The sequence below is a fragment of the Anser cygnoides genome, chromosome 3, assembly GCF_040182565.1.
Source record: "Anser cygnoides isolate HZ-2024a breed goose chromosome 3, Taihu_goose_T2T_genome, whole genome shotgun sequence".
Classification (NCBI taxonomy): domain Eukaryota; kingdom Metazoa; phylum Chordata; class Aves; order Anseriformes; family Anatidae; genus Anser; species Anser cygnoides.
The window spans coordinates 120,912,249-120,939,995 of record NC_089875.1 but is presented as its reverse complement, the minus strand read 5'-3'; the positions used below and the strand labels follow the sequence as shown (position 1 = coordinate 120,939,995).

The window sequence follows — 27,747 nt, the reverse complement described above, 5'->3', positions numbered from 1 at the left end:
CGCTGCCGCTCGTTTTGGCTCCTCAGCCCGCCGGGCCGGGCGTGGGGGGATCGCTAATCCCAGAGCTCCTGGCAGCTGGCTGGGGGCGGGAGCCGGGAAGATGAAAAGGCACAAAATGCCTGGAAAGCCAAGAGGCTCTCTCCGAGAGCTGAGAAATGAGGTGTAAAGCGATTCCAGCAGAGGGGAGTAGGCGGCAGGACTCCTGGCTTCCCCCCCCAGGCCCCGTTACGGGCTCTTCAGCTGAGCCTGGATGTTTTCTTCCCCCTCTTCGGTCTCCGTTCACCTTCGCTCGTCAAGTGGAGGCTTTATTGATTAGAGAGCCTCCAGTGAAAGCTGCTTTCCAAGTGCCCTGTATTCCTCTCACCCCAAGCCTTGCTCACAGACACCTCGACCCCACAAAGCCTCCCTGTGTCCTTAGCCGGGGAAGGGACGGTGCCTCGGCGGCTGAGCCCTGCCCACAACACCTGCGTTTTGTCTGCACTTCGCTTTGGGCTGCGATTCCTGGGGCCACGAGCCTCGTCCTGCTCCGTGTGCCGCGCGGCAGTGAGCTGGAGGGAGCAAACCCCCTCCGAGCAGCACGGCCAAAACCCTTCTCCGGAGAAACCCAGCTTTTTGTCACGAAAGCGTCACGTTCGTGTGGAAGCAGGACGTGGGAGAAGCGAGGAGGGGCGAGCAGTTTCTGCTCCAGCTTTCCAAAACACTGAGAGAAAGCTCAGCCAGCGAGCGCTTGCTGGGAGGACGGTGCCAGGGCTGCTGCTGGCGCTGTTAATTACTCCCTTTTCATTACCAGCTTATATCGGAGCTTCATTAATTGGACTCGAGGCCGTAACAACAACCCTATCTTTGCTCCTTGCTGCGTTAGGAAGCGTAATGAACGCCCAGGGCCCTTGGAAACTTCATCTCCCCAGCAGCCTGCCGTCACCCTGCAGCCGTCGCTTCTGAAGCTCTCAGCAGGCGAAGGAGCTGTGGCAGCTCTCCTCCGCCCTAGGAAAACAGAAAAAGGCCACTTTCTGCCTTGTTCTGTGCCTGTGACGAAGGGAAAACCCTCCCAGGTCCACCGGGCTCCCACCTGGGACTTGTTTCTTGTAGTCTGGAGTCTCCGAGCTTGGGCGCCGACACGTGAGCTCGGCTCAGAAGCTCCCGAGGAAGCCGGGGCAGCCCCGCACGTGGAGGCTGGGTTCGTTTCCCAGGTTAGACACCGGGCACTGACGTTTGTCTTAATGATTCCTGACAGCATCACAGCTCTCCTGGAGGATCGCACTTGAGGAGAGCGAGCTGCAGCTGAGAGCAGAATATTGAACGAGCCCACGCTCTCACACGCGAGCCTCGCGGTTTAATTCCCCGGGGGCCAGCGGCGTTTCGGGGTGAAGGACGAAGATTTAGCAGGGTTTGGTGGCTTCCCTCTGAAGACACCGGGCTCTTTAGCATCTCTGCAGCCTTCCTGAAAAGAGCTTCGTGTTACCTTTGCCTTGTGGAGGAGGAAATGGAGCTCTGGGGGAAGTCCCGGGGAGTTTAGGGGCAGAGGCTGGATTACCCTTATCAGGACTTTCTGTAGGAGGAAGCCGAAGCAGTGCTGGTGATGGCACCCACAATCGTGGCAACCAAAGTTTCCCATCTCGCTGGCTTTCCCCACCTCTTTCCCTGCCCTTTCACCTGAGCTCACAGTTTTCCGTGCTCTCTGTAACTCAGAGACTAACTTGAGGCCGTCGGGCTTTTTTCGTCAGCTTTCCTTTAAACATGCAGAACAACTTCGATGAGTTAGAAAACCCCGTGTGCATGAGTCACTAGTTCTTTCTTCCCCTGCAAATAAGCGACCGGAACGTCCACCTGGAAGAGGACCAACATGAGAAACCCAGCTTTGTGGCACGCAGCGTTGCTCCGCACTCAGAGCCCATGGCTTTAAAGCAAAGCAATTGCACATTTTAATGGTGTTTATTCTTTTCGTCCAAACTACGGTGTATCTTGGCCGTTCTTTGGACCAGCAACCCCCCCCCCCTTTTTTTTTTTATATGCAATTATTTCCCTCACTTGCAACACCTCCGTGGGAGCAGGTCCCTTGGCGTCGGGGGCGCGGTCGTGCCTGGCTTCACGTGGAGGTTTTCGGGCAGAGCCGCGCCGATCTCCAGGTGCCTCATCCAAGCTCTTTGTGTTTGCAGGGTCTGGAGAGAGGCGAGGGACCGCATCGTTGGCTTCCCGGGGCGCTACCACGCGTGGGACATCCCCCATCAGTCCTGGCTCTACAACTCCAACTACTCGTGTGAGCTCTCCATGGTGCTCACTGGTGCTGCCTTCTTCCATAAGGTGAGATGGCGTGGCCGCTCCTCCTGGAGCCTTCCTCGCCTTCCTAGAGCAACCAGAGCTTGCGTGTTTGGGATCTGTTTGTTAAGAAGAAGCTCTGATCTGTTTGTTGGAAGGGAGCGGGGCAGAAAATGGCTCCGGGACACGCGCTTCTCCCTATGGGAGGGGAGACAGAGGGCAAACCGACCTTGGGAAGACAACGGGCTCTTTTCCTACAGTCCTGGGCTGTCCTGTCAAGCGGGAAGGGGATCCCCCAGCTGCTGGCGACGTGCTGACTGCGCGGTAGCAAAGAGAGCGAGGTCTGAGGGGGCCGAGGCAGCGCGTGCTGCTCGGGGCCCCCTCGAGCAACGCTGCCCCTTCTTCCCCTTGCAGTACTACGCCTACCTGTACTCCTACGTGATGCCGCAAGCCATCCGCGACATGGTGGACGAGTACATCAACTGCGAGGACATCGCCATGAACTTCCTCGTCTCTCACCTCACGAGAAAGCCTCCCATCAAGGTAGGGAGTTTGTACTGTGGTTTGTTTTTTTTTTTTCCTCGTTTCCAGAAAAAACGACGACGGCGATCTGCTTCGTGTCTTAGGAGCGCAGCAGCGTGCCGAGGCTGCAGTCGAGCAGTTTGGAGGCTCCGGGGGGGGGGAACCCAGCGCCCGTCCTCTCGCTGGCGCAGGAGCACACACTGCCCTGGCCAAACTGAAAGACAGATTTCCTGTCCTGAAAGACAGATTTCCTTCCTCCCTTAGCATACAGCACACTTAGAAAAGATTTCCTGGCTGATCTTGCGTAGCTTTGCAGAGACATTTATGCTCGTGTGTGCGGGGAAGGCCGTTGGTACGAAACCCCAGCCGGGCTCCCCCTGCCCCGTGCCAACAAATGACCACCACAATTTTGGGCATGAATTTCGGGTGTGTACCATTCCTCTCTTTAGCGCTGCTGGCAAACTGCTCTTTACGGCTCTGCGTGTCTCACCGTCACAGGCCAGCTGCCTCGGAGACGGGCCTTGGCCGTAAATATGACGGGTGGGCTTTTCCCCAGCCCGAGGGGCAGCCCGGCTGTCTGCGGGTGACCCCTCAGCACCCCCAGAAAACCAGAGCCCCCTCAAGAGATCTTGCTCTGGGTCCCTAAAGCAAGGTGCGCCCCAAATTGCTGATTTTGAATACAGCTGCAGCGACCATCCCTGTCCCTCTCTTGCAGGTGACCTCCCGCTGGACTTTCCGCTGCCCCGGCTGCCCCCAGGCGCTCTCGCACGACGACTCCCACTTCCACGAGCGGCACAAGTGCATCAACTTCTTCGTGAAGGTGTACGGGTACATGCCGCTGCTCTACACCCAGTTCCGCGTGGACTCGGTCCTCTTCAAGACCCGCCTGCCCCACGACAAGACAAAATGCTTCAAATTCATCTAAAAGCAGCGGGCAGCAGGCGGCCAGGCGCCCCTCGGCTCGCCGAACTTCGTCCCGAGGCGGGTGAGGGCGGAGGGCGGCTTCTCAGCGGGGCTCCGAGGGCAAAAAGCCTTCTGCTGTTGACTCCGGCCTCCCTCCTGCGGAGGAAGAGGGACGTCCTGGGTTGGGACAGGCACATTTCCCCCCCCCGTCCTGCTCTCCCCACGGCGACAAGACCAGGCGGCGGGGCGCAGGATCTCGCGGCTCCCGCGAGGACGCTCCCTAGGATCGTACACTGAGGAATGGCGCGTTGGCTAGTGGATCCGCCCCCGCGCTAGCCAAGGGCGACCATTCTTTTTAATTATAATTATTGTTATTTAAAATGAAAGTGTTTTAGATTTGCCGCGTGAGGCTTTTTTTTTTTTTTTTTTCTTCCCTCCCCCCCTTCCCACCCCCTCTGGACCTGTCTGCGCTCTCGGGGGGGCGCCGTGGCAAGGCCTGGTCGGAGGTGTTTGACTGCGGAGGTTTCTCCCCACGTCGAGGCAGCTCCGGCGATGCTGTCCCCGTACCTTTCTCCCTCTCTCCTCCCCTCCTGCACACCAGGCTCGTCTCGCCCCGTGGCCACTGCTGAGGACTTCCAGGTGTCACCCGCCGATGAGCGCCCTGCTCGCCATGCTGAGCCTCCCGCAGCTCCACGAGGGGCGAGCAAGGACGAGGTTGGTCCCGGAGGGTCCTGACCCGGCTCCCAGCACCACACCGGGCCCCGCGCCGCAGCCACGGGGGCGTTCAGCTGCTGAGCTCTCATTCTCGGTGTCCTTTCCCACCGCGGGTACTGCCAGACCTCAAAGACGGGGCTTGAGGTTGGGGACGCTCCCAGGCTCGTGTGTTGGAGCAGGCTGTGGGTCTCTACATCAGCTCCAGCACCAAGGGCAGCTGCGGAGAGGCTTCGAGCCTGCTCTGGCCTTTCGGGGGTAGCAGCGGGGTATCGGGGGCCCTTTTGGGGCCCTCTCTTGGGATCGGCCACCCTCACGGGCAGCACCGAAGCGAAGCGCCGGCCCAGCCTGGGTTTGCTGGAGCTCGGGGCAGGCCGGAGTCCCTGCTCCGCATCGATCCCCGTCCCGCAGCAGTGCCCCCGGCGGGTCTGCCCGTGGGCCTCAGCGTAACTGCCTTAAAACGTCATCCTCCTTGGGCTGTGTTCGAAGGGTAACCCCACAAAGGCTTCATTAACCCCACAAAGGCTTCGTTAACCCCACAAAGGCTTCATTAACCCCACAAAGGCTTTTTTTTTCCCCTTTGAGTGAACCAAGAAACATCACTGGGACCGCGTTCATGGCTCCATGCTTGGAGCTGGTTTCTCCCCCAGGCCTTTACAGCCTGGTCCCCGAGCTCTGTGCTCGGCCCCGCTCCCTCCCCGTGGTCAAGGGCAGCCTGAGGAAGCTCTTGCTGGGCACACGGGGAGGTGAAACCTCCGTGTCCCCGGCTCTCCTGGCCCCGTGTCCATGCAGCAGGGGGATGTTGTCACCCGTCTGTGTCTCTGTGTGTCCCAAAGCAGGACCAGGGCCGCTCCGTTGGCGGCTCCTGCACTCGTTCCTCGGGCCTGCCCCCCCCTCGTGTAGCCTTCACCACGTTTTGGGGTGCTGTGACCTCTCCAGCCCCGTTTCAGCCAGCTTGTCGTGCCCACCCTGCCAGAGGGGTACGGCACTGACCCTTGGGAAGGATGGAGGGGCTCCTGCCTTCACCAGCAGACCGCAGTGACGAGGACCGAGGTGTCTCCTCTCTTTGTGTCCGTCGAGTTTTCCTTCCCACTCCCTTCTTGTTTTAACATCGGGCGCTTCGAACAGACCACGTGAAGCTTCGCAGTGTCTGTACGAACACAACTGGGGGCTCAGCGAGGCCCCAAAACACCTGGGGGGGGGGTCACGCCTTCTGCCCCTGCTCGGAGGGGAGAGCTGCACCAGCCCCAGCAGCCCTCGCCGCGGTCCCTGAGGAGCACGAAGCTCCTCTGCTGCCGGCGCTCGCTCCCCTCTCGTTAACCGGCGGTTCGTTAGCAGCGCTTCGCTCACTTGTGCGCAGCACGGGTTGCTGATGCCAGCCACGGGTGGAGGCAGCTGTGGATTGCACTTTATATAAATAGAGAGAGAGAGAGAGAGAGACGCTTCCCTGCGCCTCATTGCCAGGAACCTTAGGGGAAATGTTGCTGTCCTGGTGCGGTGGCGCTGGGAATTGCGGCCGTGGCGGCTTCGTGTTGCCGTCGGGGGCTCGGCACGCTCAGCTCTTGCCCATCTCACCCAGCTCTTGGGTGGTGTTTATTATTATTATTTTTTTTTGGAAGATCCCTGGTAAATGTGGAGCACTGCGGTTGTGCGGAGCGCGGCGCGGCCGGGAGAGGCTGCGTGCCGGGTCGTGAGAGGGTTTCCCCCTTGCTGAGCCCCCACCCCCGAAGGGAAGGGTTTGGGGCCGAGGGGTAGATGGGCGCTGCGTGGGGACAGGTGGGTGGGAGGGATGAGGGTAAGGAAAATAATGCCACATCCCCTTCCCCACCCGCAGGGCTGGGGCTGCCCCAGTCTGCTGCCACTTTGGAGCTGTCCCAGATCTGCCTAAATAGACACGGGAACCCTTCTGGAGTACAGGTCCTTGGTTCACACCACGACTTTCTGCTCCTGAGCCATCCCACAGGGTTCCTTCCATCGGCAGGGAGCACAGAGTCATTTCGGGAGCCCAGCCCTGCCACCGTCCCCATCGCCCTTCGCTCCCCTGGTTTTTGGGGACCCCGGGTAACTCCGAAGCTCAGGGTAGGGCGTGCGGTTCGTCACCCCTCAGTGGCAGGAAGGTCCCTCGGTGGCGGCTCCTTTCCCGAGGCCTTTCCCCAATATTTCTGCTGCTTCATCTGGGACCGGGGCTCGGCTGCGGGGTGCGGAGCGGGGGCCTTCCCACGTTCGCTGTAAATAACATCGCCCGCGGTGCCACCGAGCCCGTCTCGCCGCCCAGCCCTGCCCTCCCCTGCGCCCTGCTCCGTGAGCACCAGGTTTAAAGACAAAAAAAAAAAAAAAAAAGAAAACCACAGACCGGAAACACTCCTTCAACACGAGCACAATATTCATATGTTGAGGTTTTTGTAAAAGGATCCAATAAATGGAGAGTTTAACTTGATGGAGCGCGTCCCTGTGCCTGTTTGCTGGGGGCTGGGAGCGGGACGGGGCACACCACAGCGCGCTGAGCCCCGCGGGGCAGGAGCCTTTGCCATGGCCATCCCAACCAGCTGCAAAATGGGGAGGAGCAGAGGGGAGGAACGCAGCTGGAGGATTTCCTTGCTGTTGCTTTCATTTTTTTTTCCCCTTTCCTCCCCAGCAGCTGCCTTCCTCTGCAGTTGCCCATTCGCCTCCGTGCTGCCTGCCCCATGGGAAATGCGCTCTTTATGTCCCTACTGCCTTGGGTAAAGGCTCGCCTCCGCTGGGAGCGTTGCGCTGGGTTTTATTTCCGGGAGAGGTTTCAGGGAACCCCAAATTTCTGGTCCCAGAAGGGAGGAGGTGGGTGCTCTGCCCCAGGTGCCCAAATTCCCGGGATTCCGCCCCAAAACACCACTGGCGGGCAGGGATGGTGCTAACAGCGGGGGCATGGGAACTCGATAGGCACCGACCTGGCTGCAAGCTGGCTCAGCACCAACGAAATGTGCCCTCCATTTCCCACTCCATCTGATGTGTTCCTTGATTATTAAAAATAACAGAAGTTGTTCCCGTGCTTCTGCTCTGCCCGGCAATGCCCTAAAAGCAGGCAGCTCCTGCAGGAGCCCAGCTGAAGGATGCTCACCCCCTGCCTCTCCACCCACAGACCTGCATATCCCAGCAGTGCTGTGCCGTGGAGAACAAAAGCCGTAAACCGAAGGGCCCGTGGCTGTGTGGGGTGTGGGATTGGGGTGCGGGATTAGGGTGTGTGAGAGGTGGGTGCCGCTGCTGTGGCGATGCCATAAATAAATCCCTACAGCCCTGACGTTTTTCAGAGAGCATCGCTGGGCCTGCGCTAAGCGATGTGCAGGATTTATGCCCCCAGCTCGCTGCCAGCGATGGCCCGTGGAAGGCTTTGGGAAGAAAAATCGGGTTTTAGAGGCAGTATTTTCTTGGTGTTGTTAGCGGGCTGACAGGCAAAGGGCGGCCGCGCAGGGCAGAGAGGGGCCCAGCACCTCAGGGCCCAGCACCTCGTGCCCCGGCTCCTGCTTTCAGCCCCATCACAACGGGACTCGGGCAGTGGAACTACGGTGCCATACAGCACCTGGGGGCCCTGGGCTTGCCCTAAACCCCCTGGGCAAAGCAGGGTTTTACCCCACAGAGCGGCCAAATGGCTTCAAAGCGATAAAGAGGGGGCTGGGGAAGGGGAACAGGCAGTCAGCGCTGCAGCACAGCACCCGCAGCCGCCGGTGACTGCGCTGACGATGGACGGGCTCTGTGATTTGTAGGCTCGGGCTGGTAAATATTAAGAGCAGTCAGAGGGAAACGAGCAGTTATTAGGCAGGCAATTAATGAAGGCCCTGCACAGCGCTCTGTGTTGTGCCTGCAAGGGAAGGATAATTGTCACCGAGCGTTTTTAAGCCACTAAGTAATTTAATCTAGAAGGAAAAAAACACACACAAAAATAATCAAACAAAATCCACCCCAGAGCAAGTGCCACCCATTTTGTAAGTGCCTTCCTGGAGGCTGGCCCTGCCCCCTGAGGGGCATGTCCTGGAGCAGTGCTGTGGCAGACACCCAACGTTTTGGTTTTGCTTTTTCCCTTTAAGAATTAAAGAAAAGCCACGAGTGAGGTGTAAACCCAGTTCCTACCGCCTCTGGGACGCTCTTCTCACAGGCGCTTCTCAGCAGGGGCCCGGCTCTCTCGTGTCGCTGGGTTTAAGCTCTGCCCCCACACCTGCTTGGCTGCCAACACGATGATGGCAACAAAAATCAGAGGCACACTGAGGTGGATTTCACTGTGGTTGGGCTGGGAGCAGGAACCTGGGGCATTGCTTCTGCCCATGCAGCCCCCGTGACCGGGGGCAGCCTTGTTCTGGCCCGTTTTGTTACTGGGAACCCACTGCCAGCAAGACAACAGCGCCAAGGAGGACCAGGAGGGAGGCCGGGGCCTACACCTGGGGTGTAATTACTGCATTACCGCTGCGATGGAGCCAGCGGTTGCTCAACGTTTTCTCAGCTGAGCTTACGCTGACCCTCAGGCTTGGCCTAGTTATGCTAGCCTTGGGCATTTCGCTCTGCCAGCTTCCATGGCCCTCAGCAGCCCGGCCGCACCTGGCTCAAGATGCCCTGGCTCATCAGCCCCACGAGCTCGGGGTGAGGATAGGGCCAAGGGGGAGAAAAGATGGGGAATAATTTAATTTTTCAGGCGAAACAAGGCAAAGAGGCTTGAAATACAGTCCTTAGCCCTGACAATAAAGCAGCAAACATCTGCTGTGACTTCTGAACCGGGTCTGAGAGGATCCCTGCGCCGTGGGGCTGAGGGGACCCCTCCTGGCCAAGCGGCAGGAGCCTGCCGTGGAGCCACCACTTGACCATGGGGCAGACCCAGGATGTGGCCCTGGTCAGAGCCATGTTTTGGTCCCCGTGGGCCACGAGACTTGGTGGTGGGTCCCCAAAGTGGCATGGGCCATGTGGCAGGTCCTGCGGTGGTAACAGGATGGGTAAACGGGGACCTAACGCCGGCCCCAAGGACATTGGCTGCACCTGGGCTCAGTGTGGGAGAGCACAAACCTGGGGTCTAATGACTTGGTCCAGCTGCTTTTATTAAGGCTGTAATTAATGGAACAAAATCATAGCAGACCTCTTTCCTCCAGGAATACCCGTTCCGTAAAACCCACCAGTGCGGAAGGTTGATTTTAACCTTTTCTCCCCATTATCCCCCGGCCTGGTGACGGAGCCCTGGCTGGCAGGAGAGGAAGCGCACCGAGAATTAATCCCTTGCCAGGGGCCAAGGTGCAGCCCCGCACATCGGCTGCTCGAGGAGCAGCCCCGCTGCAAGCACAGCTTGGGCTTAACTAGTGAGAGGGACTGGGGATGGCCACGGCACAGCGAACGTCGCACGGTGGTGGCCAGGAGACTTCTTTCGTTCTGGCAGAGATACAGAAACCCCCGCTGGTGTCTGCCCACCAAAGCGTGCGTCTCTGGTTAAAATGTTTCTGGCATCCATCTTATTCCTCCCCCTCCATTCGCATCTCTCCTGGGCTGCCATGGTTACCTCTGCAGGACTGACCCAGCCAGAAGAAACGCTATTTATTTTCCTTCTTCTGTGCAGAATGAACAAACGCTTATTTTTCCAGTTTAATTAAGACTTTTCACTAAAAGATCCCCCCCCCCCCCCCCCCCCCATGCATTTATTTTTCCAGCAGGCAAAACCTGTTTATAAGAAAGACATGAATCAGTTTTCACCTGCTGGACTGGCGCTGTGGAGTATTCCTGCCCAAAATTACAACAGGAAAGATGTGAAAACTTTAATTTTTATTTTTTTTTCCAGGGGTGGCAAGGCCTTTGGAAATCCACTGGCTGCCCGATGATGTGCTAAAAGTATCAGCATGGCTGGTACAGGCAGGGGTCACGGCTTTTCACCCCAACCGAGAGGCTTTTGTGGGACAGCCCAATTGCATCAGTAGTAAACCGAGCTAAAAACCGCTTTTCTGCAATTCTAATTCTGTCAATACGCGCAGCAGCCCCCTCCCAGGTCCTGAATCACCCTCACGCCGCTGTGCTTTTCATACGACTTCTGCTGCAGCAGCTTTCGGCTCTGTCTCGAGGCAGCCTGCAGAGGATGGCGCGATTTCTGTTTTGCGTAAGGGGAAAGTGAGGCACCAAGCCAGGAACAAGTCCAGAACCGTCCGTCAGAGGCGGGACCAGACGGGAGCCCTCCAGTTCTGTCAGTTTAGGCAGCACGGAGAGGTTTCCATGAGGGGCTCGGAGCACTGGGGTTTGTTTGGCCCACGTAAGGACCAGTCACTGCTGTGAGGCAGCTGCTGTGGCTGACTCAGGCCATCTCACGCTTCATGTTTAAACATTTCCTGAAGACCTTGAGAAGTAGAAAACCTTTCTGCTGAATCTGACTGTGTGTATAGTGCATGGGGAAGCTTTTCTCCCCTCCCATCCTGTCAGTGAGCGCACGGCCCTGGTGCTGCAGGGCCTCGCTCTTCACACTGTGGCAGGCCCCGAAGCAACCTCCTCGTGACGAACTGATCGTGACGCTGACTGTGACCTCCACAGCAGCCCCTTCACGTGGATTTCCTAATCCTCAGCCACTCCAGCAAGGCCTCAGCAAGCCGAAACCACTGCCCTCACCTCTGCCCACCGGCATGCCGCCGGGCTGCCCGTGCTCCTCAAAGGTGAATGCAACGAGCATAAGGCACAGGCTCGGGCCTGAGGCTCTGGGTTCTCAGGGTGACAACTTAAATCCCCTGTAAACGCAAATTCAAGCTGGTCTGGTTAATGAGGAGAAAGACTCCTAAAGACTCGCGTACTACAAGGCCCACGCTTTCCCCTCCTTCTCCCCCGGCCTACTCAGCTCAGCCGCGTTTCTCACACGGCCTTTGTGTGTTGAGAAAAATCTTCCTCTAGATTTAATTACAAGGTGAAATATGTCCGATTCTTTCATTCCATTTTTGAGTGATGATAAAGAAGCTGAAGCACCGCAAACGTTGTAAACTCTTATTAGGATTAATGCTACTGCAACGAGGTTTTTATCACCTTAACGACGCTATTTCTCTCCCGCCCATGACACACACACAAAGCAAAGGTATGGATGCTGGGGTCTGTACACCCAACCACCCAGGAATCCCTAATGTGTAGGAAATATGGTGCAGAGCCTGCAACAGCAAATAGTTTTTATTACAGAGCTCTTCTTCCACTGCCTTAATCTCCCCACAGCTATAAACTGAAGTTGTTATATCTTACAAATGTGTAGATGCACACAGACAGGCAGATGTGGAACAGGCATGCGGATGCTTTTATAAACCACAGAATGTGCTTCCTCCTTGGCATTACTATGCTTTTTATTTTTAACACCAAATAAATACAAAGTAATTCCATAAAAAAAAAAACAAAACAGCAGTAAATCTGAGAAATCAGCTGCTTTTAAAATCAATACTATTAACTAAGTTTACGCCCCGAATACATGATTCTGAGAGTGAAAATCCTCGTCTGCAGTATAGATGGCTTTGTCTAAGTGACTATCGGAATTTCAGCCAAGATTTTGGAATGTGGGGGCTGACAGGACAGGTTTTTGGAAGGTACAAACAAGAGGCACTTAAATCTCAAAGGTTTTGCATGAGCACTGGGAGTTTAACTACTTCTGTACTTTTGAAAGCCTCCCTTCCCAGTTACCTTTCTGGGTCCCAAATTTGTGCTGCTTACCTTTACATACCTAACAGAAGCATCTAAGACAGGAACGAAGTTGCATCAGCTCCCAAAACAGCCAAGAGAGAAATAGGGCACAGAGGGAAAGCCAGGCATTTCCCTCGGATCGCAATCCCGCTGGAGGTACTTCTTCCACTGGTGATGGAGGCACCCAGGCGAACACAGTCTTTTGTGTGCCTTGTCAAAGAGCCTAGAGCTCGGTGGACAAATCTGGTCCTAACAGGGAAGGCGAGCATCAGTAAACACCTTGAACTGCTAAAAAAGCACAGAGCTTTCCCCAAATCCCTCTGCTTTTGTGGGGAACAGCTACGCTCTTGCCAATTTGAAGCTATTGTACATGTCCAGCATACTCCCCCCTTTTTATTTTGGTTTTTATAATTTCTGCCTTCCCAACTTCCCCATTCCTCTTTGTGCCACGTCCACTGAAAGACACAAGCACGAAGAGTGTAAACGGAGGACAGACAGGAAACTGGATCTGGTGGTTGGAAAGAAACAATGGGGAGAAAGCGAAGTCTCTCAATATCTGAGGCCATTGTTTCAATGTTCTTGTGGAGTTTTCTCAGATAAAGGACTGGGGCACGCATTGCTGACTGATGGCGTCACACAGAAATGCCTGTGCCTGCACACAACTTCACCCTGACCTTGTAAATAGACACTATTTATTTACTCTGCAATCCACATCTCCTTGAAGTTTCCAACAAACAGTTTTACAGCACAGGAATCCCCTCCAAAGTATTCCAAAACTGGTTAAAAATTAAATTAAAAAAATATAGAGATATTAAAAAATACTCCCTTGCTTTTCCATGAAGGGAAAGGTGGTTCTGGTCTCTCCGAATTAGGAAATTCTCTCTTTTTGGAGACACCCTCTGAAAAGCTCTATGTCCTTGGGCTAAAATTTCTGCAGGAATTTGAGAACCAGGTCACGCAGCTTCACCCTCAAAGGTTCGTCGTTGTCGCAGATGATGTGTGTGGAGTCCTCCTCGATCTGAATGAGGGTTTCTGCCTCCTGGAGGAGGACGATGTGGCCCTTGGCTGTGTCTTCCACCTTCACATCACTGAAACCATGCTAGACACAGCATTGGGGAGTAAAAAAGAGATGTTACAACAACTCGGGCAAAGGGAGATGAAAGCTCAGGGCACAGGGAGGAGGAGCGGGGAAGAATATCTGCAAAATGCAGTGTGGCACTGCAGATATCCTAGATCTCTGGGATCTGCAGAGGAAACACTCACAGGATAAGCTAACTACGACCCTCATTATACAGAAGGCTTAACTACAGCACGGGGAAGCTAAAGTCAATATTTTCCGCTATGCCAGTTCATGGGCAATTGCCAACCTCAACCTCTTGAGAGACAAAGAGGACAAACGGCCCCTTTAACTACAGAAACACGCACCTGCTGACATCGCTGCCTCAAAGCAGAGGGTAGTGGAGACCAACTAAATCCCACGGTAACCTTCCTCACAGACAATCCTACCCTTTTTCCCATCCATTTTCTCCACGGTGTCAAGCAGGGGGGAACAGGGCTCCACAGAGCAGTGCCCAATTGCCTCCAAGTTCAGCCACCAATCCCCTCACCCTGCAGCTCTCCAGAAAGCTTCTTCCATCAGTGGAGACATTTCCAGCATCTCTTCTTCACTCAGTCACATCACCTTCACAAAACTTTTAGGAACTTAAATACTTTTGAGATCTCCTCTCCACTGTTCGTATGTATTGGAAATCAGCTGACACATGTCACTCGGAGTGACCCTAAAAGCTCTGCCTCCGTGGGAAGCCAGGAGGAATGACTGACACGAAGCCCCTACATCAGGCCATGCCTCCACAGGGAAATATTCCCTCTGCATTCAGTGCAGGGATCCACATTCCAGTATTTCTTTGACAGCCCACTAGCCTTTCTCCATTTTGAGCCACCCTAAAATTATTTCCCCTCTCTCTGCTAGAAAAGCAGCAAATTTCTGAGACCTGCAGAAACCCACTTGAACTGTGCTTGCCACCACAGACTTTTTACCTTCTCGAGCGTCTGCACAAACTGCTCCACAGGAATGGAGCCACTCAGCAACGGCTTCAAAGGCTTACATTCTGGGACGTCCTCACTCACGCGCTTTCTCTTCTTGCTGGCAGGGGGTTGTGGAGGCTTTGGAGGGAGCTGGTGGATGAGAAGATGTACGGTAATGCGGTGAATCACACTAGATTATTATCATTTGTTATATTTTCTAGGAACCACAGCTTAAAGGAGTCAATGCCTTGAAAAATCACAGTCTAGAAGATGCAACAGGTTGGGAAACTGGCAAATTCAGAGCAAGCAGCGACTTGGGGAATGAGGGAAATGGGTAATTTCTCACTGGCCTCGGAAAAAAATTAGCCTTTAGGACGAACTTGAATACAGACAGGCAAGACAGATGCTGCAGTGCCTGAAAAATCAATGGAGCGTGATGTGGGTATAATTTTGAGCTGCCTCAGAAAGCTATCTGCCTTAACTCATTCCTGAGAGCCTCCTCCGTTAGCAGGGAGGGAGAGATGGGGTGAGCACGGCCAGCGGTAGCTAACCCAGCACCATGTGGGGTTAACTGCCCCCTTCTGAAAGATCATTTCATGGAGCTGAAAAGCTGATTGCTTTATAAAGCACGGTGAGGAAATTACTGTGTCAAATAGGTTCACGTGTCCTGTGCCAAGTTAATTACGCCGGGGAAGTATCAGCACTGGGCTTTCCCAGTGAACTCGCAACACAGTTCTTGGGAAAAAGGTGCTGGAGAAAACTTCCCCCAAATTTTGGCAAGACCATCTGCCAGGGACGTGTCTGCACAACGCGCAGGGAATGAGCCCGAAGCAGCCTTGTGCAGCGCTCTGTAAGCTCCAGGTGACAGCCTGGGCTCCTCGCAGCTCCGTGCCTCTCCCACCGCGCGGCATCGTGTCTGAACCTGCTGCTGTGCTGTCCCTGCGTTTCCTTCAGCAGAAAAAGAAGGCTGTTTTTCATCGTGGGAGAGAAATGCTACCTGCTCGGCCTCCAGTTCCACCAACAGGCTCGCACTGAGTCGCTTTACAAAAACAACCATTCTCCCTGAAGCTGACGAGTCTAGGTGCACGTAGGATGTTGCTTGGACATGAATCACTCACGTGGCTCTGTGTTCATAGACTGAGTTTTCTAGAGCTCATCTGCACGTTTCCTGTACCTTTGAGAGCTCCCAGGCTCAGGCAGTGCTGACAGATACCCCTGTGCTGGTTCACCTGAACCAGTATGAGGGCTCCAGCAGACTGCACCTAGCTCTAAGTTTAACTGGCATCAGGAATCAGAGCAGAGAAAGGAGCAAACGAGCAACACACGAAGGAGAAAGCAGACTCAGCCCACTCACATTTTAATACCTTGATTTGTTTAGCATTGCTTAGCGTACCTAGGGAACTGACCTGGAAAAAGCAAGGCAGCTTGTCTGCTGTGCACGGATATAAATCTTTAACCAACCTTTATGTCCCTGCACTAATGACATTACCGCGTCGGGCCCTCTCCCCAAGTGCAGTGGGCCCAGCCCAGCCCTACAGCATCACGCACAGAGCTCCTGCACTTCCATGCATCGAAGGAGAAAGGTGATGGGGCATCTACTGCTCTGCAGGTCCACCAGACATCACCTCCCTCTGCAGAGCACTAATGCCAGGAACTGCAGTGCCAGCCTAAAGCAGGTAGTGGGAAGAGAGGGATTTTCTCCTCATCTAACCTTAGGAGTTCGCTCCTACTTCGTACGAGGATGCACAATCTGCTTCCTGGGGGACAAGGCGACTTAAGGAAGAGAGTCCCTTCACGGGTGTAATCTTTTAGGTCAACCTTCCCCTCTGACCCTCCACTCCAAGTCCCCGAGAGGCTGGCTGATGCTGATCCTGATGTACAGGTTATGGAAGACGGCAGTCTGATTTGTGGCCTCTCTTCGTGAATAATCTCGCTTCCCCTTTTATCTTAGCTAGGCACACAGCCAATAAAATAAGAGCAGGGAGATTTATATGCATCCCACTCTCTACTCCAAGTATAATTCCTCCTCCCTTGCACATGCCAGGACAAGGCAGCCGACAAGGACGCCGCTCTGTTGGGGAAGGAGTTGTTAGAGGGGTTGCCTCACGAGAACAGCTGGGGTCCCAGATGGCAGGAAACCCTGTGTAAGGATATTCTTCTCCCTTTCCCATTATACTGTACCTGCAGCACATGCTTGTTGTCTTTAGTATGCAGCACGGCAGAAACTGTTGCCAAGGAAATACCAGGCTTAATCTCCAAGGGCACGAGCGAATCTGCAAGCTGAAGCAAAAGAAGGATTGTGTTCAGCAAGTGATAACCTCAAAATGTGTATGAACCCAGCTGTGGTTTAAATTGGCAGCGTGGTATTTTTAAACATGGACTAATGAACTGTAAACACCAACCCACTGGTACAATGCCAGGGTGCTCCTCTTACCTGCCCATCCCTCCTCCTGGCTCTCACAGCTCCTGGCTTTTATGGGAGCAGAGCAGAGAGAGGTTCTCGGTAATCAGGGCGAGTCACACAAACCAAGACAATTAAAGAGAAATCTCATTTCCAAAGACATTAACTACTTTATTAATATTTCTGATTAGAAAAATTCAATCTAATTGAGCATAATTTACTGTTTGTTACCTCGATGTACAGTGACAAATCAAAGCCAGTTTCTTTTCAGTTCCTTAGAGCTGCAGCATTCAGACTGCAGAACAGTTGGGAGAAGAGCTTGTCCTCAAAAACCCACTGGCTCCCTTGACTGGTGTGACATTTTTTCTTACAACACTGCACAGAAACTCTGCCACTTCTACATAATTCTCCTCTGAAATGAAATTTAGGCTTGGCTCCGGCTTTGAATTTCGGTGGCAGCCTCCCAAGATCCTCAGCACTGGCAGTCCACGTGGAGCGGGCAGCTGGGCAGCACCTCTCCCAGCCAGGCTTCCAAGGGAATTCTTCAGAAAAGGGTGCTCGTGAACACAAAAATTATTCCCTTTTTCCCTCGGAGGAGGTTCTGCATGACAACACACCAGGTGCCCTGGAGTCCTGCCCAGGACTGCAGCCAGGATCTAGCCCTAACCCATGGGCACATCACAGAATGCTAGGGATTGGAAGGGACCTTGGAAGATTATCTAAAATCTAAAGATTATCTTCCATTGTAAGGGCCAGCAGCCCAAGCAGTCTCCCGGGATCACTCCCAGCCAAGCATGCTCCTATTACCTGCTGCAGACCCAAAGTGTGCTCTGTCTGGGAGGAAACCTTGCAAGTGCCTCATGAAATAAATACGGCTAAGATGGCTCACGCTTTACACCAGTGGATGGGAGGGCTTTGCACTTGCAAAGGCAGGCAGCGCCTAAAGAGACTGAACCTGCTGGTCTGTTCCCAACAGTTGTACCACCAGCTCCCCAGCTTCCATCATCTCATCTCAAGAAGGAAGAGCCTCTACAAGACCATCTTCATCTGAACCCCATTCCCCTTTATCACACAGCACCTCCAGCTGGAGCCAGACGTGAAGGGTTTAACTTCCAGGAACAGGAGCTCTTCGAAACGTCAGCTATCTACTGCCACGCTTCAATGGATCGGAGCTCTGGGGACCCAGCTATCGCCGGTCCCCTGGCAGCGAGGCAGCACCAGCTCTCCCTGGATTGCCAGAAGCTCACACACATGAAATAGGAAGAGAAACTGAATGGCTTTTAGAAAAGCACGGCATATTCCCATTTTGGAGATTATGCCACCTGAGGCAACGGAAGATTCAATTCCTTATCAAAAGCCATCTAGTGAATTTTCAACAGGATCCAAACCAGGCAAAGGACAGACAAAACAACTCAATCACACCGCTTTTCCAGAAGCTTCAGGTACCGATACCTGACTGCCCAGTACTCTTGCCTGCTGTAAATTACAATTACGTAGGTGATTACTGTATTACTACGAAGCTCTAATCCTAGTGAACAGAGAAACAAGTCAACTTTACTTCAAAAAGCACTGACTGCTGGCCTAATCCTTTTGCCATCAAAGCACGGAGAAGGCTTTTCAGTTGGCTTCAGCGGCAGCAATTCCGATTGCTTTCTCTCTGGGACTCTGCTCAAGATCTTTAACGCAGGTAATACAGGCTTTACAGTTTGGTTTTGAAGGCAAGAAGAATAAAAATACAATGATAATCATTGCTTCAGATTTCTCCTGGGAGCTAAAAATACTTGCAGCAGGGTGATATACTGCATTTTGCAGTGGTCGAAGGCACTTTCCATTCCCATAGCCTTCCAGAGGAGGATTGATAGGAAATGGGCTGTAATGAAGCATACGTGGCAAAATGACAAACACTGTGGGGAGAAAGACCCTTAAAAAACAGAGAGATGCCTAGAATCAGTCCTCTATCGCCCCTGAAGTACTTTGATATTAACATTTATGCACATTTTAACCATGCAGTTGGTAAATAGCAATACTTTAATAATTAACAGTCAAAAAGGCAGTAAGATGGACATTTAATTTTATGTTCTCTGAGCTATTGCCTCATCTCACAGCCCTCTCCATGTTGCAGCCGATCCTTTTATTATAGAAGTTCGCTGACCCAAACCAAAAAGGTCATTTAATCACATCCAGTAATTCACCCACCAACACCAGGCAGCGCTGCTATCCTCCTTTCGACTGACCTCCTGCACACACAAATCACAGAGCTCTCCCAAAATGCTGGATTAAAGAAACCTTTTTCAGAGAGACAGCAAATCTTGTCTATGCTCCAAGCAGCGGCAACTCCACCATTTCCTCTCGCCAAGCTGTTCCAAACTTTAATTCCCCTTGCAGCTAGGAAACCATGTCTTATTTCAAGGTTGAATTTGTCCAGCTTTCAGTTTGCTGGATCTTGTTACGCCTTTGTCTGCGAGATTGAAAAGCCCCCCACCATGCAACAATAAGTGCTTCTTCCTTCCAGTCATTATCACAAGTCTAACGCCGCACGCTGGCATCAGGAAAGTCACGAAAGCAGAGGCGCACGGCGCTGAGCGCTAACAGCACTTTAATCAGTCCCCTGCATATGGATGAGCGCTGGGGCTGCCTTGAGACAAACCTCTGTGGCTGTGTACGTACGTTGTGTGCTTCAGTTCTTAAATTCTCTCCTGTTAAGCAAAGATTGAAAAAGAGACCAAGCAAAAAGCAAAAGTCGGTAACTCTCGGTCGTCTGAAACCGCAAGTGTTGGTTTCAGGTGCAACCACGTGAACGAACCCTGCGACAGCCGAGGGAAAGAGGAGTCAGCTGGGGAAGTTTTGTTCCATGACCAGAGCTGTCCGCCTACGTCCTCACAGAGTAAATACATTCTTACCGTACACCGCAGCCGAAACTTTCCTGTAGGATTGCATTTTCCCCAACAAAATGAGATCTGACACGTATTACGTGAACCCAAAGACTGTTGCTAGCCAACCTATGGCTGTTTATGCAGAAAAACAACGCACATAGGTCAGGTCACACTCTGAAGTCCCTGCTAACTCCTTCACTGAGGACAACTCTCCCTGGACTTCAGGTCCCGTGCTGTATTCAGTAACCAGACAAAAAAATCTCCTCTTGGCTACAAAGAGCTAACCAATGACTGACGATGGGATCTGAAACTCCTCCTGTCAAAAACAAATTAAGGCTGAACAGCTGGGTGAGATGAGCTGGATCTTCACCCTCCATGACTGCAGTGAAGGTAAAGTAGCAGGAACACATCAAAGGTTACCAGTAACTAAAATCCCTTTAAGACTAGAAATGACGTGTATGAAAGATTACGGCACGTGTATTTAGAAAGGGACAGAGCTGATTTTTTACATCAGCATTTCACCTGTATTTTCCAGATTTGCAAATTGTCCATAAATATATACCATCTCTCTATGAGAAACAGGACCCAGGGTTGCAACTTTGGATCAAACCAGAGAAACGAAAGACGTGAAATAGAGCTGTGACACCGCTGGGCAGGACAGACACATTGTGAACTCAACACCTTGCAAATCTTTAGAAAAAGAAAATAAACTATAAAGCTGTAATACGTTCTTTGGGGCAGGGATCGGTTTTGTTCAGTGCTTGTGCAATACCTAGTGCTCAGAAATCCTAAGGGGACCATTAGATAAGCTACTATGCTGTAGTAATATAGTAAATGGAAGGAAAATTAAAAGAAATCTTCAAAAGATGATCGCATTCAACTAATATAACAACCTTCTCTGATAAGACAACTGCTGAGGGAAGCACAGCAGCCACAGTTTGTGCTTCACAAAGCACTGGCAAGGCACTGCATGGGAAATTACAAACTGTGGATTTCTACAGCAGTCCTGAGGAGGGGAAAGTGCTGGTTAAAGGAAAGATATCCCCAGACAACTACGGGGCTGTTGCTGCAATTCCTCAAGGGTCAGTCTTGAGCCTAGTCCCATCCAATTTTTATTATTGACGTTGGTACAGAACAGAGAGTGTTCAGAAGGCCCCAGTGAAGTTTGTAGAGGTACCCTTAATGGAAAGAAAAATCATGCTATCATAGAGGAAGAACCAGATGACCTCAAGAACTGGAGTCAGAAAAACAAGATGAAATTCAGTAGCATGAAATGCAAGGCCAGGGACTGGGCTAACATTGAGGATTTCTGCTGTGAGCTGCAGCTGCTGGAAATGATAGAGGTGAAGGGTCCACGTTTATTAGTCCATCCCATGAGGAATGAGAGTCACAGATGTGACACAGCCATGAAAAAGCCAAATGCAACTTCAGAAAGTATCAGGTAGTTCTAGCAGGGATGAACTACTGCTATTACATTGGGCCCAGCAAGATCTCACCTGAACTACTTGTAAATTGTGGGTAATTTAAGTTCAAGTAAGATATGCTGGAGGGTAAATTAGGGTAGGAGAAGCTGTTTTGTAAGAGGAAACTAAATTATCTTGGCTTGTTTAGCCTGGCAAAAAGAAAGCCAAAAGGGGAATTTGATTATTGCACATAAACACCACAGGGAAAACACCAACAAAAGAGAAAACGTATTTATGCTAAAACATGATGTTAAGAGTAAGTATGTGCAGACCAGGCAGGAATACATGTAGGCTGGAAATTAGGATATTTCTAGCCATCAGAGACTGTGGGGTTTTAAATAACATTCTAGTAGGAACAGCAGGGCCAAAAATCTTCACAATTTGAAGGTGGTGCCTTCCATTTTACGACGCACGTTTTAAACACTGTTACTAACTGTGGCTGGGCTCTGACCATGTAACCCATTGAGGGCTCTTCCACTTCTAGGTTCAAACGATTGCTTACAGTATTGGAGCTTGCCAGATATGAAGAGATTCCCACCTAAATCATAGCCCCTAAAAAGGATGCAATTCACATGTGACAGAAAAATATCCTCTCTGAATTATCAGAGAAACCCGAAGATTTTAAGACCTTCCTCTCTTCAGAGGGAGTCACCAGTTCCTAGTTATTCTAAAAACTTCAGTGGAGCTGCGATATTTTGTCTTCAGCAAAGTATGAACAGAGAACAACCTGCCTAATCCTCCATCCCTCCACTCACCTTGCCTCTCGCACACATCAAACCCCATTTCTGATATCCATTACACGCAAAGGAGTGCTCTCACGGTTTATCTTTAGTAGGAACACAGTGCCCAAATACTCCACATGCTTAAAATCTGTACAACACCCCTTTCACTTACAAGCAGCCAAGACCTATACAGTCAGTTTTCTAAACAGAATTAAAAAACATTGTCTTTACCTTGTCACTTATTTTTATTTGGGTGACAACGTTAGGAAAGGAAGACAATTTACCTCACCTCCTACCTCCCTGCCTCTTCTTATCCCTTCACTACTGAAATGCCAGAAGCTCTGCTGCCGAGTCACTGGAAACCAGACAGAGAAATGCACAGGAGATTATTCTGTGGGCCAACGTAGCACACAGACCCAGCTTTGGCTTTACACCATCTGCTAAATCAGGCAGAGTCTGAGTGCAGGAAGTCTGCAAGGATCGGACCCTGCAGAGGAAAAAAAAAAGATATGAGGTTGTATATATGCACTGAAGGGAAGGGGTCTAGAGATTTAAATATGGACCAGGAAGCATATTAAACAAGGTAACAAGCATGCTGTAGGCCGTGGTGCTGTAGAATGGGAATTACCTGGGGGATCTTTCTAACAAGACTTAAAGGAACAAGGGCATTTCCAACAGAGAATAACAAATATCACAGAACTAAGGGCATCTATATAATCATTAGTGGGTTATCTGAGTGATGCCTTGTTGGGATTTCAGCCTCAGATTTTACAGAATCCAGGTGTTTTAAATGGGATGACAGGGTTGCTGAACAAACCCTAACTTCTCAGCCCTCTCAGTCCCTGTGGGTCTGCTACAATTCTCTCTGCAGCACATTTTAAAGTCTCATTAATTTCAGTGGATGGCAGATCATGCCGTAAATATCTAAAGGTTTTGATGTCATTGCTTGCTGTACGTCAGCCTTATTCTTCCACAGAGCCAACATCTAGCAGAGAAATAAAGTGGAGGCTGATGGGGTGTTCCTGTGTGTTTGGACAACGAAACAAATCCCTCCTTTTCCATGCACGTGGTCCAGGCAGCTGTCGTCCCTACCACTGCTTCTTGCATTTCTGCTCTGTTTGAAAGTCTGGCTAATGGAGCAGGGCTTCAGAGCAACGTGATGAATTTTGCCCCAAAAGTGTGGAGATGAAACTGAAGGGTATGTCCTGAGCAACCAACGGGAAATAATCCTGGGTGGGATTATAGGGAGCAGTCGCTAACCCCTGGCTTTTAGCCTCCGCTGTGCCAAGGGACTGCTCTAAGGAGGTATTTTAGAAGTATAATGAAGCAGATTTATGGCTGTTTAATGAAGCTCTTCCCCAGTATGCTGGGAGCAGGCAGGAAACAATTTTTTGAAGAACTTACAAGAGGACAGCGGAAGCCGGAACCATCAGGAGCAGAAATTAGCCTCAAACCTGAATGAAAAATGACAGGTAGGGCAAGCGAAGATGCAAAATATCTTCCAAGTAAAGGCAGGCAGCTTACGGATGTAAAAGATGAGTCATTTGAAAGACATAAAAAAGGCATCAATCAAAATATTCAAAATATAGTAACCAGGTCAGAACGCAGCGTTGTTGTTGAAGCTTATTGGGGAAAAAAACAGAGGTGAGTGTCTGACTAGAAAAGAGTTACCTTACAGCCAGCCGTACAAAACGAGGAAGAAACAAACCCAGATATCCATGTGGGCTTGCAAAGCCAAGGTGGGAGTAGAAAAGCAAATGTGAGTTTCACTGATCTAAATAGAGCAATCTGTGGATGGGACTAAACAGAGAAAAGGTGCAGCTAAAAAAGAAAAAAAAGAAAAAAAGTGAAGGAAACGGGGGATAACATATTCAAAGCCCACAAAAGATGAGAAGAGGGAGGAGAATTCTCTGCAGAAGCAATGGGAGGCTGAAGGGCCAGGAGAGAAGAGGCATAGGAGTGAGGTGGGAGATGGTTTTTATGGAGAAAAGAAGAGCTGGTTGCACTGAGCAGTGATGATGTAAATCTGGGAGACGGCAGGCTAGGGTAGTTCTGGTTTTGTCTAAGGTAAAAAGAGGGACAAGAGCAGTTTCAGTGCAATGTCAAGGGGTGAAGGCCAAATTCAGAGAGGGCCTATGCTGGCATGAGGGAGGGCCAGGCAATTTTACAGACAGCGGATTCAGTGAGCTTGGAGCTGAAGGGAGGAATGAAAGCAGCAGAAGCAAGCAGGATGGTTATCTTAATTTTATGTTATGTGAGCCCGTGGCATCTTTATACAGGCAGAAATAGTCAGGGGAAAAGGAACATAGAGGTTAGGAGACTGGGTGACGTGAAGTCACCAAAATAAGTTTGAGGGTTCAAAGAAACTTTTTAGAAATCAAACGTTTTAGTCCCCGAAACATAGAATAGAGTTGGAGAAGTAAGATGGAAGGCATGTATTGCCTCTCTTTCTCTCAAAAGGGAATTGGCACGATTCTGCGTGGAAAGAGAAGTCAAGACAGGAAAAGGGAAGGCTGGAATGAAAGCTACATAATTATAATGGGCTGCCAAGTGGCTTCTATCCTAATTCTTCTCTGCAATAGTTCCTCATAATTTCACTTCATGTTGGGCTGTGCATTGCACAGTCACGCTCTCCTGTACTGGCCCGTGTCCTGAAGAACTCGCAAATAGGGTATTTTGAAAACACAGCTCTCAGTGAAGTCGGTCTGCTGCTGAGGTCAAGTGATCCGCACCATTGTTCAGCTGTAATTAAACTGGAGGCACATTATTTGCTCAAACACTACGGTTTAATTTATCTGTTTGCTCCAGAAGGTGTTTTCCATTTTTCCCATCGTTCTCCCGTGAATAGACAATGCCTAACCAATTTCCAGGAAGCAGCCTTTTTTTTGATTATTATTATTTTTTAAAGCAAAAGGCAAACGCTGAGATGAACAAATAAAGTGTAAAGGCTTCCGCAATACCTCCGAGAGCCATTTCAGCCTGGTGCCTTGGGACTGTTAAAACCTTTCTCTAAACAAAGGTTGCTCCCAGTGTAAATCTCATTAACATACAACGGCCCTGCTTGATCTGACTTTGCTCTTCGGCGATTGAAATGTAGACAAGCTCCAGCAGTATCAGTGAATTTGCATTAGTCTGACACATCAGAACCTGAACCACTGATAGGGTTTTGGAAAGGAAATTTCACGCCACCACACTGTCAGTCTGTAGTGACTAAAACCATGCTGAGCCAACTGTTTGGTTTTTAAAAGCTCTAAGAACCGAGTCATGGGCTTGAACACATCTCTGTTTCAGAGCAAGGACAGCGGATGCTAGGAGAGGGCCCTGATCAGAACTTCGCTGGCTGGTAACACGGTTTGCTTAATGTGTTTTTGACAAACAAGAAACCTTCACAAGATACGCCAGGAGCTGTAAAATAACATTTCCAGTTGCCACTTCAGTTGTCAAAACTCCAGAGATGATGGCAGCCCGTTTGAAACAAATGCCCAGAAATAACAAATACACAGAAAATCTATATATTCAGGCACCATTCAAGTCTTCCTGGATGAAACTATTGAAAAGGGGACATAAAGCAGCAAATGCTCTCCATTAGGGAACCTCATCTATCATATTTGCAGACCTGTCTTGCACAACCCACCCAGCAGATCGGGAAGTTACAGCCATCTTTTTGCCACCACTGTATAAACCCTGCCTGAAACCAACAAGTCACCGGCTTCAGCCTCTCAAAACCAACATCCTAATGACCCTCTGCACAAAGGGACAGACAGACAGGGCTTTTCTGCTGGGAGAGAGAATGAGGAAAGCCTAGCACGTCACATAAAAATTATCTGGGGGGTACAAACGTATAATTGTGCTTATTTAGGGGGTCAGCATCGAAGACAATACAGGCCCTGAAAATAGACAGTCCTCTTTCGACTGTCCCCGATTTATTTGAAAAATCAAACAGGGATCCTTTAGGATTGTGGCTGGTTGCACAGAATAGGAGAAATTATGTATTAATACTTCGCAGCAGCTATCAGCTATGCTGCTGAAACTGAGACCAAAGCCTGAAAGGGCAGGAGACGATGTACCATCCCTCCCACGCCTTATCACCACTCTGCAGGTCAAGCTGGAAGCAAAAACCGGCCTCAAACAGTGATGTGATGAACACCTGCTGAAAAAAAGAGATTGTTCTGGGGAGACGGTCTGTGATCACTACAAATTTGGCATGACTATTCCTCTAACAAGTTCCCTTGGAAAGAATGATCAAGATCTCTTTTTTGAGGGTGATTTGCATATCTCAGTGCTGGGGAATGGCATCCTGTTAACAGTCCTGAACCACAGCCCTGCATACCCCCACTAATGGTCTGAATTTCGAAGAACCCCCTGAGGCAAGCGAACACTACCCCCCTGGGCACCAAAGGGAAAGGACAACAGCTTTCCTGAGTCTCAGAGAGGATCTGAGATACGTTTTTTAACCATTTTAACCTTTTTAGGAGAGGTTACATGCCACAAAGCTTGTTACATCAAGTTGATAAGTCAGCTTTGGAACCCAGGGAGAGTATCTGGACATGGCAAATAACAAGAGATGTTTCCACTCCCTGAGCAGACAGATAGCTTTGAAACTGGGACTCCTGCATGAATATAATTTGAGGTATTTGATAGAGGAGAAAAAGGTTTTTTTCTTTCAATAGTCCTCTATGTACATCTTTCTGCTCAAACGCTGAGTTAAAGTGAATGCATTAGACACCTGCTCTCCTTTTCTGCATGCTTCTTTGATACCTATTCCCACCTTGGTGAATAACACATTGTTTACCATCCACCCTTTTCCAACATACCAGCAGTTTTGGGAAGTGCTATTATTTCCATGCACCATTTTACCAAGACATATAGAAAGAATCTGTTCACTTCAGTGAGAGATGGCATCTAGAAGCCATCGAACATCTGGGGTTGAGAAGCGAAAAGCATTTTCATACTGGTGGCTGCCAGTGAGGCTGAATCCACATGGCCTGTTGAGCTTCAGGTTTAAGGGATCTTGCTGCAAACAGCCAAGCCAGCAAGAGAAGCACTGACTTTTTTCCTGATGCTCTCCAGTCCCATGAGCACAGCGCTGCCTTGAGGCTAACGAACTCTGCCAGGGAACTCTGCAGTCCTCGGTTGTGCTTGTGCTCCCCCTTTCCAGAGCCAGCTGCATTTTGTATTTTAGATTTGTGATAATCATACAAGAAGACTTTGACAGAGCAAGAAAGTGAATCTGTGACTCCCATGGACCCACCTAGCTATCTTTTAGACAACTCTCCCCCTGACAGGAACTTCAAAATGTATGAGGGCTGGTGAATGCTCATTTGTAGCATCTGTGTTAATTTGCATTCTGTTCGCAGGAAAAGCTGGTATCCACCCTCTTCACGGGGCTGACACGGGACAGGCTCACATACAAAGGCTCAATTACACCTTCACAGTTCAGGGAAAATCCCATAGCTTCAGCAGAATCTAAATAACAGGTACAGAGAAATAAAATCTGTTTTGGTCATGCTGGTGAATGTAAGCCATGTTTTACTAGTCTTAGGTTTAATAGGATCCAATAAATATGCAAATTTCCAAAGCAATTAAATATACATGCCATGATGGAGTTGCATCCAAGTATATTTTCTAATTAAAAAGACCCTCCTTGTCTCTGGCAGTCCTCTGACCAGTGGGCTGGGCAGGCTCCTAGCAGAACTGATGTGCAAAATAGGCACTTGTGAAATGGTACAAACGGGTTTTATGGACTGGCTGAGGGATTCTGTTACACGGGTACCGGTGCTGTACCTCACATTTGGCTTAACTAAGGGTACTTTCTCCCTCTACTCTGATGAAAAGTAGATTCTCATATTCAATGGTTTGCAAAAGGCAGTGACACCTGCTTGTAAAATGCCACCGGACACACTTGTGCTGATTGGATTGTCAAAAAATATTTTAAGATCATATCTGTTAACAAATGGGTCACCCTTTGTATCGTGAGCACATTTATATATGATTTATGGGGTTGATCAATTATTAATAGATGTTACAGGCATAAGTAGTCCACATTATAGATGGCTACAAGCAACCCATTAACCTGTTGGATGTTAGGAGTCTGTAGGAATTAACCATTCACTGAAACTGCTCTAACACAAATGAGACATTTTACTACAATGTCTTTAACATCCAGCTAAATCCCGCTCCTCAAAGGAAGGGCTTTTCTCACAGCAGCTACAGCTGGGGAAGCAGAAAGACAACTC

The 27,747-nt window shown here is 50.5% G+C and overlaps 2 protein-coding genes across 8 annotated transcripts in view; one reads left to right on the top strand and one right to left on the bottom strand.

The window, feature by feature from the left end:
- The window catches only part of EXTL3 (exostosin like glycosyltransferase 3), a 131,560-nt gene extending 124,731 nt beyond the window's left edge, over nt 1-6,829 (top strand). For all 5 annotated transcript variants that reach the window (XM_048079417.2, XM_048079415.2, XM_048079414.2 and 2 more), the window contains 3 exons: nt 2,157-2,301; nt 2,671-2,799; nt 3,494-6,829. In XM_048079417.2, coding sequence (XP_047935374.2) covers nt 2,157-2,301; nt 2,671-2,799; nt 3,494-3,703 — 484 coding nt within the window. In that variant the 3' untranslated portion in view covers nt 3,704-6,829. The remainder of the gene's footprint in view (nt 1-2,156; nt 2,302-2,670; nt 2,800-3,493) is intronic.
- Nucleotides 6,830-11,675: 4,846 nt separating this feature from the next.
- The window catches only part of INTS9 (integrator complex subunit 9), a 69,109-nt gene continuing 53,037 nt past the window's right edge, over nt 11,676-27,747 (bottom strand). For all 3 annotated transcript variants that reach the window (XM_048079418.2, XM_013184536.3, XM_013184535.3), the window contains exons 15-17: nt 16,234-16,332; nt 14,065-14,202; nt 11,676-13,126 (exon numbers count right to left, since the gene is read on the bottom strand). In XM_048079418.2, the coding sequence (XP_047935375.1) occupies nt 12,950-13,126; nt 14,065-14,202; nt 16,234-16,332 (414 nt within the window). In that variant the 3' untranslated portion in view covers nt 11,676-12,949. The remainder of the gene's footprint in view (nt 13,127-14,064; nt 14,203-16,233; nt 16,333-27,747) is intronic.